General features: G+C 38.5%; 1 protein-coding gene across 4 annotated transcripts in view; it reads right to left on the bottom strand.

Annotated features, from left to right (window-relative positions):
* Window positions 1-12704, bottom strand: part of DAPK1 (death associated protein kinase 1) — an 86932-nt gene that overhangs the window by 33880 nt on the left and 40348 nt on the right. For all 4 annotated transcript variants that reach the window (XM_064405603.1, XM_064405601.1, XM_064405604.1 and 1 more), the window contains 2 exons: window positions 10950-11171; window positions 406-544 (listed from right to left, as the gene is read on the bottom strand). In XM_064405603.1, coding sequence (XP_064261673.1) covers window positions 406-544; window positions 10950-11171 — 361 coding nt within the window. The remainder of the gene's footprint in view (window positions 1-405; window positions 545-10949; window positions 11172-12704) is intronic.

The raw sequence follows: 12704 nt of genomic DNA, 5'->3' as shown, positions 1-12704 counted from the left end.
TGCTGCCTGCTCCACAAAAAGCCTTGTACTTAACTCAGTGCAGTTTCAATTAAGTACCTAAAAAAACCCACCGTTGACAAAGGCATCTAGGTCAGAATCTTTCACCCGGATCCCATTCACATTTAAAAAAAAAAAATCAAGAGTCCTCATTTTTATTTCAGGTTTGTTTTCTCAGAATGGTTTAATTCTGTCAGAAGGTGCCATTTCCCCTGAAGAAACATTTCCCAGACAGGAACTATTCACAGTTCAGTAACTTCTTTCCAATGGCTGAGCTTTCCCCTGTCTACATAAGCTAGCAAAACAAAACTGTGGCCAAGATCTTCATGATGACTGATTTGTGGCTAGAATTACAAAAGACTTCAATGGATGTTGATTACAGTTTAAGTTTTTATCTGTTCAACACACCTTAAGATCAAAGTGGGCAATTTGCAGAGAGTGGAGATACTGAACACCATTAAGTATCTGTTTGAGAAATTCTGTGGCTTCCTCCTCCGTGAGAGATTCTTTTTCAGCTAAGAAGTCGAAGAGCTCGCCACCTGCAACACTTGGAGAGCAGAAGCAGAGTTACTGACAAGCTTGCTTTAACCAGTGGGCTCCTTTTAGTATAGCTGTCCTTAAACCTTGAAAAGCCATGAAAAGGATCCAGATGCTTTAAGTGTTTCAAATATCAGAAAAAAATGATGAAAATTATTTAATTCAATACCCAAAAGACTTAGTAACTCCCTCCCTTCCCCTGGAAAAAATACAGTAAAAAGAGTCTTACTTTCAGACAAAAAACAGTTTAGAAAACCCAAACAAACACAGTTAACAGTAGTTAAATTTAAATGAAGTAAAAGCCTCTGTATGCACACTTAAAAGAATATAATTAAATAGGAAGTAACAAGACTCAAAGCATACTGACACAATGGGACATGACATAGTCTAGAAAATAAAACATTAATTGGCTCATATCAGTAAAACACTAGATTTCTAAACCCTCATTGAAAAATAGAAATTTTAAATCTTATTTTGAAATTATTGGCAGATGTACTAGTATTCGGTTTCTAAACTCCGTACAGCATCCACCTTTTGAAAATAGATTATGTTTTTGAAATACTGTATTACATGCAGCACCTATATTGTATTTGTACTCTAACACGATGAAACCTTTTCTACAATGAAATGTCCTTAAGACTGTTTCCAGCAAGTGTTCCAGCCCCACAGAAGAAAGAAAAGAGGTAAGACAGAGTACATAAGCACATCTGGATTTTTGCATTTGAGAAAGAAAGAGGAATAAAGAGAAGATGATCCTCTTCTCAGCTCAGTCAAGCAGCTCTTAACCCAGTCAACAGCATGAAGAGGTACTGAAGTGATAGAGCTGCAGCTATTCCCAAATAACAGACATCTTTCAGCTGAAGGACACATGATTGCCCACTGTGGCAAACTACTTTTCCCATCTGTGAAAGCATGGGTACTGCTTAGAAAAGTCTTAGAGATTGCAAAAATGGTTATAATACCTCCTGTGTTCTTCATTGTAATACTAACATAAATTCAGAAAGTGCACCCTAATTTTTATTGCTTTTCTGCAGCAAAAGAAAATCTGTTCATGATTTAAAGCTCTGATTATGAAGCATGAGGTGGTGATTAACATATAACAATAGGTAAATAGTTTGGGCAGATTTCTTGAAATACATTTGACTTCTTTATTATGTCTACTTTTTCAGGGACTTAATCTGCATTTTGCATGCAAATTGCATGAAAAGTGTATTTTAATGAGTTCTTGGAGCTTTCATTGAGCTGCCTAGACAATAATGAGTGTATTGTTTTGGGTATTATTTTTGTTGTAATATTTTCTGCATGAAAGCAATTATTGAAACAAAGTGCCATTAAAATATAAGAATTACAGACTGTAAGGATGAGAGGTCATTTTAATGATTTTTTTTTTTTTTGGTGTAGAGACATTAAAATGGAATTCCTAATGATTAAATACAGCTTGTTATTTTACAGACTGGTCCGAAGTGTCTTCAAAATTGACACACATGCATATTCTCTCATTGCTTGCTTCTGACTAAAAAAAAAAAAAAGAAAATATATTCAGGCTAATGTCTGTGTCTCTGTAGCACTGCACTGAACGGCGACATTCATTTCCAATTATTGGGCTAAAGGCCTTAGCATCACGTGAAGCTTGCTTCCACACGTTTACAAGTGGATGTTGGCTGCAGTTTTGAGTGGCTGTACACTGGAGCACAGCCTTTCCACATGGAGCAGGCAGACTCACTGTGGCAGCAGCCACAGCAAAACCCATCAAATGTAAGCACTCGTGGTTTGGCACTGGGCTAGCTATCACAGTCTGGGGAACCAGAGAAGATGGATCCTCCGCTGAGGAAGAGCTTATAAGACTGCACCAAAAGACTGCATCTGGTCTCATTTTTCAAGCAGCTGGAAACCCTGCTAAACAGCAAAACTCCGGTTGGTGCTTAAACCATTCATCTGCCATCACAAATCACAAGAGAAGTACTCAGGCAGGCATTTGCAGCAATGGCCTCTCCAAGCACTGTGCTGTCCACCTTGCAGTCTAAAACAACAGGCTGTGACAGTGTCACACAGCCGGTGTTATGCTTCATGGCTGACAAAGCTTGCTGGTAACTCCTCTTGGCATTTTGAAGACATGCAGTCTGTGAAACTTAATAGTCATCTATGATTACCACTCATTATACACATTCCTTATAGACCCCCCCAAAATTATTTAATTCCTAAAGTTTGCAACTGTTAGAGATAATCTGCATTTGTGTAAAATGGAAAGAGCCTCTTCAGTTTCTTCTTATCTGCAATTATTCTGATTCTGTACTGCTAAGTACTATTATTCTGTCTTTACTACTGATTAATTGTAGTGACCTTTCTTTAATGACACACCATAAGCCTCATAATTGTGTGCAATAAAACATTATCTGTGTTTCACAGGTGATATACCTAGTGCTTGCAAATCTCAAAGCTGAGGGTCAGAGAAGGTAAAAGGCTTGAATTTTTTTTTCTTTTTTAACAGATTTTTCCATCTGTTGCGTGCTTCTTTGATGCTTAAGTACTGTTACCCTAAGTGACTTGGCAGCCCTTGCTGAATGAGTAGGCGAGTGAGGAGGGACGAGCTGTAATGCACTCAAAGTGCTGTTCCAGAAGCAGCTGTACCTCTGGTCTGTGGGACTCTGGTGTGCCCCCTCATGTTACACATCTCACTCTCGATGTCTAGGAGGAGATCCTGCGTGGGCTCACCTCAGAGAGGGGGCCGCTGTGAATTCTCCTGCTGGTAACTCCTCAGCTGTGGGGGCGAGCCCTGGAAACCGTGTTCTTCCCTGGGGTGCTGCCATAGCTGGCAAGCACAGTGCCCATCTAGCTGCTCCTGCTGCCTACTTATGGTAGAGACATAAACCATGAGAGAGAGGGGTTTTTATAGTAAAAGGTTATACTAGCATACATAAGGAGCTTTACCTGGAAGCTGAGAAATGCCTTGCTTCCCAGAAAGGTCCCTCTGCACCAGGCAACCACCAAGGGAGGCCCTTCTCACACGTGTAAGGCAGTGACCCATGTCCCCATGGAGGTTGCATTTTTCATCTTCCTCTTCATGCTTGTCAAGAGACTGCTTATTCCTTGCCCTTTTGCTGACTCAAGAATATCTGATGTTAAGCTGTACTGCCATGGGCATACAAAACCCATGGTATTGCTGCAGGGCAATCTTCGAGTGAGTCATGGACGGTTAATACAGGTCTACACTCAACATACTTTACAAGTTTGATTTCCACAGTTAATTGACTGAAATACAATGTCCTCAGATTTATCAGCAGAGCCGGGTTTCACAGATTTTGTAATTGGATTGTATGTGTAGAATAAATGGTCTTGACTAGATTTCCAGATATGACAGATGAAGAAATAGCTTAGAAAAAGCCAGTAAAGACACTGGCTGTGTAAGCCTTCACAAGCCTCCTAAAATGCTGTTGGGTTGTTGAGTCTAGTCCTGTGCCTCAGCTAGTGTAGCAGAGTCCCACAATAAATAAACACGACATGTTTTTGTATACCAGAGTCACCTTCAAAGCAGAGCAAGAAGGCAAGGAGAGAGTCCTATTCCACCAATGTGGATATCCCATCTCACACTCAGAACCAGTGTTAATCGAAAGAAGAAGGCAGAGGCAATTTCATACATCAGCCCCTTTGACTGCTCTTCATGAACATCATCTTCTACCAAGAAGTACACTGTTTCCACCTCGATTACAATGGGCCCTTGTTTCTAAACTATATTTGGGGATGCTGATGCACAAACACTCTGCTGAAATCTGACTGAAACCAGACCATTGCGTGGGTTTCCCAAGCCACACAAACTGGCTCCCAGACTGCCTTTGGGCCTCTACAGAGGGGCCCACACAACCAACTTCTAAAAGACTGCTGCCTCCAGCCACCCACTGGGTAAAGATGCTTCCTGAAGGGTTCACCAAGCACAAGTGCATCTTCCTGTAGAGGACTTTGGAGTATGTCTACCTGGTACCCCCAAGAAGCACAGAGCTTCTCTCTGCACAATTTCTCAGTTTGCTGGAAGGAATTACCAGACAGCTTCCTGATCAGTTCTTCCATGCCCTAAGACAACTCTAAATGCTAAAATGCCAGTATGTAAAGGATGGAAAGCAACCTATTAACAGAGAAACTTGATTACAAGTCAAGTCACAACTAAATCCCTTAAGGCTGCAAAGCCTTCATGTTCTCCTTCACATACTGTTTTCCTCTAAAGCTTTAATTTGTTAACGCTCCTGTATAAAACCTTTCTGTTTACATTTAAATTTAGTAATAGTTTTGCTTCATAATATACAGTTCAAATATCATGCTCAATAAAATAAGAGTTTGTGCTTTGTGGCAGTCACATCTTAATTCCACCTAATTCTAATGCATTATTGACCATGTTATAACACAAAAAGTCATAAGGGCTGAGAAATATATTTCATCATTATAACACAACTTTTTATATTGTTTGAAAGTAGCAGAGCACATGTTTTTAGAAGTATTTTGCATAAACATCTTCACTAAGAGCAAAGCTGGTACGTGTTATTTCACTGATACTTCTAGGCAGCTTTTTTGAAATGAGAGAAGTAAATTAAAGCTTTCAGCTGACTGTGTTCTTTCTTACAAAACGCAATAGTGGTAAAAGCATTTCCCAGCCTCCCCAAAGGAAGGTTGACAGATGTGATTGCAACCCACACACCTCCCTCTGGGAAATAAAATACATCACGCCCATGGAAAAAGGATTTCTGTATAGTGCTTTTGCAAGTTGCCAGGCTTTCTTAACTATGAAACAGAACTATCGCCAGATCTCAGAGGAAGTCATTATGGGAACCTACTCAGGGAACTTAGAATCAATTAACCTTCAAAGTCAGCATGGTCACCTCATAATGACTCAGTCATATGCTATGATCACACTGCTTATTATGCAATTGCACCTAAATGATAATTAATGATTATCTAAGGATTTCTAATGAATTTTAAAATCTACAAATGAATCCTAAAATCTAGGCCCAAACCCCTTGAAGAAACATTTGTCTTGCTTAGATTTAAAAACAACATAAACTAAGTTAAAGAAGCATGCCATCAATTTGTTCCAGTTTTAAAACAGATGCGATTTGATAAATTACCTGAATCCTTCTCTAGTCCAAACACTTATTCTGTCAACTTGTAAAAGAGATGTTTTCCCTAGGGATTCTGTGGTCAAATGTGTCTTATATGGCATCCAGTCATGTAGTTGTCAGCCTAAGACTAGACTCATATTATTACTTCTGTTTCATGTAAGAATAAGGGGGTTTGCATCCACTTAATTTCACTGCCTTTATGAATCGTGCAGTTACCAACCCACTCCTCAGGAGTACAAAGTGTACCAAACATTTTGAAAAAGCAGAACAGAGCTGCTAGCTCATTAAATTACCTACTGGCTGAACAACATTGCAGTTCAATTTTTCTTTATATAGCTACCAGAAAAATGAAGACGTGTTCCAGCATCACCACACCTTTTCATTTTCATTTGTCCAGCTTCTATTAGAGACATCAACTGTCATTAAATCCTCTCTTTAGTGTGCCTAGATTCTTCAATTATACTGAACAAGAAGCATTGGCCTCAATAGCACCAGAACACACACCAAAATCTGGACTATAATTTAAGCAGTTAAGTCCCACTAAGGGGGGTTGGGTGGGAGGGGGCATGAGCACTCCTGTGAATCTTTTCTGTACTCAAACACCACTGGTATTTAGGTTCTCATCACTGAAGTTCCTGAAGTTCCTGGAGTCTGCATACAGCAGGTGGTTACCGTGGCCCACCAGAGTGCCTTGGTATTTTGATCTCCTCTACAACATTCAAATTTAATGTATGAGGAGCATTCAGGTTTAGCAAACAAGGGGGGCAATGATTTTGCTCAGACACTGCACCACACAGAAACCAATTCTCTCTTTGAGACCTGCTCTCTGTGTGGCAGAGTCACACCAGCTCTCGAGCCTGTCCTGTCAGCCCTGTCAAGCCTCTGTTCTAACCTGTCTAAATATTCTCTGTGCATCTATCTGTGGGCCTGGAATTTAGGATTTTGAAATCCAAAAGTGGAACAAGATCTACAAATTAGTGTCACAGAGTTTGCTAACTGCCTGCTACATGCCAAAAGTACCAAATATTTAATCCTCTCAGATTTTAGTGAAAAGCCGCTTGATAATAACTTTCATATTACATGTAAAATTTTACTTTGTAAAATTTACAAAAATCTCAGAGGTATTTCTACAAAAAGACAACTAAAAATTAAGGAAGCCCTGTGAAGACTTCAAGCTTCTCTGGAAGACAGGCTTTAACTCTCTTTCTGAGCATAAATGTAGAAAGTTAAACTAAAGCCCTAATAAGATAGAAGAGGAATTTAAAGAGTTCAGAGTTACCTGTTCTTATTTGCTCTTCAATGATCAATTAATGAAGTTGTCATAATTTTTTGCACAAGAATCTATCATTCTCTTCTTGCTCTGTTGTGTTTTGATTAACAGTATGAAGCTACCACCAAAGTAGAAAGTCAGAGACAGTGTGAGGCACAGGACTAAGTCTAAAATAAAGTTTATGCTTTCAAATGAAGCATAAATTCTAGTATTTAATGCACAAATGCTTCTAATACTTTCAAAGCTTTCTATTTAAAAAAAAATTATAAAACACATAATTGTCACTCAGAACCATGTTACAAGAGATAACCATCTTAAATTAAGATTTCAAATTCAGAAATGAAGTTATGTTTTTTGCAGAGAAAAGTATGAATACCTAACTCCACAGCTACCAAGTAAAAGGAGTCAGGTATTGCTATCAAGCCATTTTTAAAAAACAGACCACCTGCATTGCTTTTGTGAATTTTAAGGAATTACTGTAAATGCAAGATGAAAATATTTATTTTTTGTGTTGCAGCAAGAAACTATAACCAAAGCTACACAAAGAATCACAAATAGAGTTTATTTTACATCTGCAGTCTAAATAAAGGCATAATAAAGTGGAAGAGAAAATAATATGGAAGAGAGAAATTATGCATCCAAGGGCAGGAAAAGGGGAACCAAGGAGGTGCAAAACATGCTTGAGGAAAGAAAATAATTATCACTGCAGAGACATCTGTGTTTTCTAGTCTGTGAAGTCTGAAAAAATGATGGCTTCAGCAGAGCTCACTAGAAATAGCTTAGTACAGCTAGCATATAACAGAGTCTAATAGCTGCAGCTGGATAGAAATTCAGACTAATTCAATTATTTGTGTGATAAGAGCAAAAAAAAAAAAAGAAAAGAAAACTATTAAGGTTTTAAGTTAGATGAGGAAAAGACAGTGGTTTCCAGTTTGTGTGTAATATGTATAACATTCCTTTCAAGATGATGAAAGAATCCACAGAGTGGGAACTTAAAAGGTCAATTCCAAGTCAGGAAAGGACACGTTTGTCACTAAGACCTAGAGTTATGAAAATGTTTGAATGTTCCAAATATACCAAAAGACTGCAATAAAGCAAGCTTCTTCAAGGATATTTCATGCTTGTCCCTAGCTGCTGAATCTTTTAAGGAAAGACTTGGTTTTAAAGGTTTCATAAATTAAATGTTTTATAAAACTTGGGGGGTTTTTTGTAAATCAGTTTCCTGATATAAGGTAATTAAAAGAAAAACTTCCAAACACCTATGTGGATAAAGTAGCTCTGTTTTGTATTCAGTGCTGTGATGACCTACTTGGCCACTGCAATAATTAACTAACTGCCCTCATATGCCTGCATATAAATCATGACATTGAATAGAATCAGAGAATGGTTTGTGTTGAAAGGGTCCTTAAAGATCATCAAGCTCCAACTCCCCTGCCATGGGCCGGGTCACCTCCCACTAGACCAGGTTGCTCAGAGCCCCATCCAACCTGGCTTTGAGCTCTTCCAGGAATGGAGATCCAGAACTTCTCCAGGCAACCTGTTCCAGTGCCTCACCACCCTCACAGTTAAGAATTTCTTCCTAATATCCAATCTGAGTACACAGTCTTTCAATGTGATGCCCTTCCCCCCTTGTTCTGTCAATTGCTCACCTCTGAGAAACTGCCAATTAGTAAGGCAGAAAAATGTTTAGGAGGCTGTATGCAATATAGCAAACCTCTTGCTGAATCAGAAAATAAAAATCAATGGTGAACAGGCCATAGACCCTGTTGCCCTGGGACTGTGCATGTTGACATATGGCAACAAAGGGCAGCTGTGGTTGCTCAATTATACAAAATTGTGTTTCTGTGTGGTGTGCTGCCTCATAATTGTAGTCAGAACAGAACAAGTGCCAGGAAATATACTATGTTTTAATCAAAATGGAAAATGGACACTTAGAGTAGATTCTGAAGATAGAGAAACAGGTTATTTAATGAGATTTCAGCTTTATTTCTGTTCATATGAAACTGCTCTGTAAGAACAAAGACTGTCAAGAGGGTAGGTCCCTAGGCAAAATGTGAATATTAGAACGTTAGAGAAAAAGGATTACATATTTAATGTCTAAGCATGCGATTAAAATGGCAATCCTGTCTATTCAATAGCTTTATGTAACATCACAGTGATTTTAAGAACTACAAAACTTTCTAGCAGTTAGCATATTCAAGTTTACAAAGGGATTGCTAACATCATCTTTTCCTCTTTGACTGTCTAAATAAATAAATGCATTACCTTTGTGATATCCAAAATAGCGCTTCTTCAATTGAAAGACTCACAAAGCAGTTTGGAAAAGTGGAAAAAAATGTCTCAGATTGAAACTATATAGGGATTGCTCACTTCGCAAAACAATTACCTAAACTGCAATACAAATAATTTGCTGAGCTTCATGACATCAAGCTTATGAACTATGCAGATTGTCATTCTTCTGCTCAATGGACAGTGGTGGTTACACGCTGACACACACACAGCAGCCTTGCTGCCAAAAGCACTCCCACTCCATGCGCCAAGTGGGGGTGGTGGAGTAGTCCCATTCCTCCCACCACTGCCATGATTACCAAGTCTCCCTCACAGCTTTCAAGTACAGACACTGGCCTGATTTCATCCAGACAGACTTCAGAGCAGAAGGAGCTGCAGAAGCAGCAATACTCTGACAGTAAGGTTGTAGAGCAAGAGAACATGAGAGTTAGTATCAAGTAGGGAGAGGAAGAAGCATCACACTAATTTTGCTGCGTACTCACATCACACTTCAAAGAATTCTGAATAAAACCCAGAAATAGTAGGAATATAGGAACTTTTACTTTATACTGGATAAGAATTTAGTCTGGAAAAAAATACTTGCCTAAATTATGCACATTTGGCAAACTGATGAAAGTGTATACAACTGGAACTAAAAACCAAGCTAGACTACAACTAATACAATAAAATAACACATGCTGGACTAGAAGCACAAAAATATGTTTGCATAAACATTACAAATTAGTATCATGCATATATAGACCATAGAAAGAAATGGAACTCCAAAAGCTACTTCCCAGTTTTCTTTTTCAATCTATACTGTAAATGTACATGTTACTGAAACCATGCAACACTGAAGTACCTTTACAAAGTAGAAATATCATTTATCAAAGCTAGTAAACAGGAAGACAAAACCTGCATAAGAAAAACCACATGAACAGCCCACAAAAAGACACAAGTGCTGCCCAAGGCTCTTGTACCAAGTCTTCTGCATGCATGAATTTCTTACTGTACAGTATGGTTAACAGCAGGTATGGCAATAAAAAAGTATGCCATCTCTTTAAAGATATGCACATTCCAGCAGCACCACTGACAAAATGACCAGCTCTTAACAGGTGACTAATGCTTAACTCCTACAACTGCAGTCTTTGAGGAGCCAGAAGCCAGACTTCAAAAAATGGAGAAGTAGTTTCTGCTGACATATTTAGCTAAATCTATTAGCAATGACATTGGATGAAAAACTGGGAACTAAATCAGTATGAAACAGTGTGGAAGTTCAGTTCTCATTTCAACAAGAGAGAACTGAGAAAATTCTGTTCTGTTTTATGTGGGTTAGATAATGAGAAAAAGCATTCACTGAGGCCACTTTACAGCAACACAAAACACAGTGAAATTTGTTAAACTAAATCTCCACTCACAATCTCTATTTTCCTGTGCTCTGAACTTCAAATCAGCATATTTAGTTCCAGGCTATTATTTTGGATCCATAACATCATCAGTGATTAAAGTAAAAAGCAGGAAAAAAGAAATTCTAAATATGCTGATTTTTTTTTAAACTTTATAGTGCATTCTGAGCGAAAAATGTGTGTAGAAATCAGTAAACTATAACACTGACTAAAAAATGAAGACTTCTAAGGCTATTGCCTATTTTCTTTTCTTTTGGGGTGATAAGGAACTTCCATAAAATCACTGCAATTCTCAAAGTGTCTGTTTTTAAAAACCAAAGAAACAAATATTCTCCTACTTGTCCGTGGGTCTCTAGAGTTACTTACAGCTCCAGAATAAGAATGACATCTGTTTTGTTCTCATAGACATCATGGAGAGTAATCACATTGGGATGCCGAATCTCTTTCAGTATGCCAACTTCTCGCTCGATATCTTCCCGGCTCACTCCACGACGGCTGGATTTCGTTCTCCTCTTCTTGATGAATTTCGCTGCAAACTGCTGGCCGGTACTTTTCTCGCGGCATTTTTTCACTACGGCAAACTGCCCACTGAAAAACAGAGAGATGATGAGAGTTTAGTTCAAGACAATTCAGAGTTAAGAGCAGCCCGTTTACTGTGGTGGGGGAAATGAGTTTTAACTCTGCTTGACCTAAGTATATAGCTGCTTCTTATGCCATCTACAATAAAACTTGAAGAAAACCTAGAAGAGGCAGGAAAAGTAATTTAAGACACACCTTTTGCATCACACAAATGTACACATTTCAGCTCATCAGTAAGAAAAAGGTAACACCTTATCAGTGAGGACTACTGGATTTTTGACAAATATGTGCACTGGGCATTACTGGGCAAAAGTAATGGTTTCTGGCTTTCTCCTACCATAGGCTTGTTGAGTATTTTTTCTTTGTTCTGCAGCTGGGACAATTTGTAGTTTCTTACAATCTACACGATTTGGCAATATTCACTTTATTCTATAGATATTCTATCCTCAAGTTTGTTTTTTAAAAAGTTTTTAAAATGAACCTCGGTTTCATGACACTGCTTTGGATTTTTAAAGCCCTGACTAAATACAGTAGCATCAAGAATAACTCATCTTGTTAAATACAAGTTTGAAGATGAGAAAAGTACTGAAGCACTGAGAAACAAAACCTGTGTTTGTATTACAAACCAGAAGAAACTCCAGGAAGCTGCTGAAACCAGCTCACCATCACTGATGTACAAGGCTGCTGTTGCTAGATGTACACACTGACCTAGATAAGAAATCTCCAGGAGCCTAATGTTGATTTAAAGAAAGAACAGGATTTCTAGAACTGTTTTTCTTTTAAGTTTCCCTAATCTCTTGTTGAGAATTCTCAGGAAATTCTGTTCCTGCTTTTTTCACCATATGAAGGAATCATAGAATTACAGAATGATACCAAGGAGAACATTTTTTGAAGTTAGCTTACTCTGTTAACTGAAGAAGATCTGTTGTCTAAAGCAGATTTATAACAGCAATCAAATCAGAGCTAGCCCTAATAGGTTTGACTACTTGAACAGCCACATAGCACTCAGAGCTACACATTTCATGCCACCATTACTATGCTGATCCCACACAGTACCTGGAGTGACACACTGTCTTAGACTGGGACATGCAGCTGTCACTCGTGGAAGGGCAGGGCAAAGACAGAACCTCTCATGTGAAAGACACTCTAGAGTAGCCATCACCATCTGGGAAATCTTTGAATGCAGCCATGGGTAGTGAGAGAAGTAAACTTTGAGAGAAGCCTAAAACCTAAACAGTCTTAAGTTGAGGTTTAGATTTGTTTCAGTATTATGATCACCATTCAAGTCACATTTTTCATTGTTTAATGAAACAAATTAATGAACTTGTGAGAAGATGTTATATTGCATGAAAAATGACTTTGCCTTAAATTCCACCTGCCTCCAATTCTGCAGAAAGTTTTCAAGGATCAGATTTCCATACAGGGACCCCCACATTATTATTACAAAGTGCAGTGGACAGAGCAGTGCTTCAGACCACACCATATTCTCTTCTCCATCACATACAGGCTGGAAGACCTGCTTCACTTGCCCATACTTGGCCT

This window comes from Passer domesticus, chromosome Z, assembly GCF_036417665.1.
Source record: "Passer domesticus isolate bPasDom1 chromosome Z, bPasDom1.hap1, whole genome shotgun sequence".
Taxonomy (NCBI): domain Eukaryota; kingdom Metazoa; phylum Chordata; class Aves; order Passeriformes; family Passeridae; genus Passer; species Passer domesticus.
The sequence above is the reverse complement of the archived record's forward strand: the minus strand, read 5'-3'. Positions and strand labels throughout refer to the sequence as shown.